Source organism: Chrysochloris asiatica, unplaced genomic scaffold, assembly GCF_000296735.1.
Source record: "Chrysochloris asiatica unplaced genomic scaffold, ChrAsi1.0 scaffold00031, whole genome shotgun sequence".
Taxonomy (NCBI): domain Eukaryota; kingdom Metazoa; phylum Chordata; class Mammalia; order Afrosoricida; family Chrysochloridae; genus Chrysochloris; species Chrysochloris asiatica.
Genome location: NW_006408549.1, coordinates 704713 through 707347, shown reverse-complemented (window position 1 = coordinate 707347; position 2635 = coordinate 704713). Strand labels below are relative to the sequence as shown.

Genomic DNA, 2635 nt, shown 5'->3' with positions numbered 1-2635 from the left:
TTACAAGTCAGAATTGACTCAACAGCAAAGGGTAAGGAGAAGACAAAAATGAACTCAACCTGATTCCTTTCCTCAGAGACTTCACTTAAGGTATAGTTGTGTTTGTGTGTTTGTTTTTTAAGTTTTTATTGTGAATTGAGTGATAGTTTACATGGGAAAACATCAGTTTTACATTCATTGCTTCCTTGTAATGATACAGTCTCCGTGCATCATTATTCAACAGTATTTGCTTCTATTCCCTCTGGGGTTTTTTGGGGGGTTTTTTTTGGATGTACACAGAAACAGGAATATATCATTGAAACAACCAAAGGGCACATTCTGCAAGCCTGCCTCCTGGCCGCCAACACAGCCTTTCTCTTTCCATGAATCTGGGGTCTTCAGCTGCTCTCTCTCTCTCTCCATGTCCTCATCTCTGCCTCCATCTCTGGTGTCACTTTAAAGGAAGGTTGCTGATGAATGAGGTAGAAGTGACTTTGAGGGGCTGGTAAGGGGCTGCTATTTCCCATTTTCCAGCACTGCCAGTGGAAATGACAATATAAATACAATAATATTTTGAGCATTAGAATTTTTACCAGCACCTGCTCATAGACAGTAAGGTCTTTACTATAAATACAAAAAGAAAAAGTGCATTCGTTGAACTACTGCATGCCAATAACCTCATGTGCGTGTGAAAGTTGGACAATGACTAAAGAAGCCTATAGAAGAATTGATTGTGTAAGTTACAATGCTGGAGGAGAATATTAAAAGTACCATGGACTGACAAAAGAACAAACAAATCTGTGGGGTGTTATAAGTAGTACAGCCAGAATGCTCCGTAGAAGTTAGGAAGGCCAGACTTTGTCTCTCATACTTTAGCCATATTATCAGGAGGGACCAGTTCCTTGAGAAGGACATCATGCTTGGTAAAGTGGAGGGGCAGCGAAAAAGGGAAGACCCCCAGTGAGATGGATTGGCACAGTGGTGGCAGCAATGGGCCAAATGTAGCAAGAATTGTGAGGTTGGCCCAGGACCAGGCAGTATTTTGTTCTGATGTATATAAGGTTGTTATGAGTCGGTATTGACTTGACGGCACCTAACAACAAGACTGTATGACAGGAGTTCTGGTGTGCACTGAACATCTAGGCTAAGCACTGACTACTAACCACAAGGTAATTTGTTCAAATGTCCCAGCCACTCCTATAAACCGTATATGGGGTGGTCATAAGAGTGGAACCCAATATAACAGCACTTAACAAAAACTATGTGCTGGGCACTGTTTTAGGTGCTTTGCATCTATCATCTATTTTAACAGGTGAAATCACAAAACCGAAGTACACTTCTGTTTTATTCATCTAAATTGTATTGTGTCTTGATTCACCTTTATATTTCAGGGCTTGACTTAAAATCAGCTCTCAAAGAATGACCAAGAAATCTTGGGTAACTAGAAGCTCGTGTTTAAAGCAAGGGGAAGCATGCATCTAGGTTGCAAGGTCGATTATGAAATGTTAATTACGTTTCTGTAGCTAACTAGGAGTTAGTATCACTTTACCTGTCAGGTACAACAACCGCCCAGGATTACTATCTGAAACACTGAAACTCAAAGGGAGGGCAGTATTCACACTTGGTACATGGCATGAGTGGATTCTGGCTCACAGTGACTATAGGATAGAGTAGAACTTCTCCATGGGGCATAGAAGTAGACCGCCATGTTTTTCACTCCTCCAAAGATTAGCCTCGGAAACCCTGTACAGGGTCGCTATGAGTCGGAACCGACTCCACAGTACATAACCACCACCACCATAGATTAGCAGGTAAGTGCCACCAGGTCTCCTCCACTCTTCTTTTTCTTGTTAAAGTGCTGTCCAGTTGGTTCGATTCGTAGTGAACTTATATAGGGTTTTAGAGAAGCGGTTGATGGGCTTGAACTATCGAGTAGTCCAGTACTTATCTTACAGTGCCATACCAGGACTCCACTCTTCTTTATCCTAATTGGTCCTCTGACCCAGCTAAGATGAAGGAAGTGAAGCTGAGACGTGTAAGGCCAATCAGCCGGAGTCAGGGAACGAACTAGCCAATCAGGGGGCCTAGGGGCGGGGCAGCTGTCTCAGTACAGTGGGTGCCTACCTGCGAAGTCCTCACCGTCCCGGTCTGAGAACTAGGTCGTGCTGGAGTGCGTCTGCGGGGACAAGAATTAGGTCCTGCGGGAGTGCGTCTTCCCGGAGGAGGGTGAGAGATGGAGGGAGTGCATCGTGTGTGGGACGGGCATCCTTCCGGGTCGGGGAAACACTCTGGAGGTCTTCTACCATGTGGGGAGGCTGGCGGATGTTGGGAAGGACTCCGTTGTCTCAGAGTGCCTATACTGTTCTGGTATCCAAAGCTATGGGGTGAGGTGTGATTTCTGAAGAAGTACTTTAAAGGTGCCTCCTGGCCGTTGCGGGTTGTTTGTAACAGAGCTCCGAGAGCCTGGCAGCGATCCCAGGGCTCTTACCGGCTGCGTTGTACATAGAAACCGTTGCTACGGCTTCAGGGTGCCGTTTCCTTTCGGTCTCCAGCGGCAGGGGGCGCTCAGCCTTGTGGACTTTGGAAAGAACTTGCATTGGGAGATGCTTGGGTTTTGTGTAACTAGCGAATTCTCTTGTGGCATTGTAGGATAATG

General features: G+C 45.5%; 1 protein-coding gene across 1 annotated transcript in view; it reads right to left on the bottom strand.

Annotated features, from left to right (window-relative positions):
* The window catches only part of FBXO43 (F-box protein 43), a 42804-nt gene extending 40519 nt beyond the window's left edge, over positions 1 to 2285 (bottom strand). Inside the window, exon 1 of the mRNA XM_006859250.1 lies at positions 2119 to 2285. Coding sequence (XP_006859312.1) covers positions 2119 to 2285 — 167 coding nt within the window. The remainder of the gene's footprint in view (positions 1 to 2118) is intronic.
* Positions 2286 to 2635: the final 350 nt, after the last annotated feature.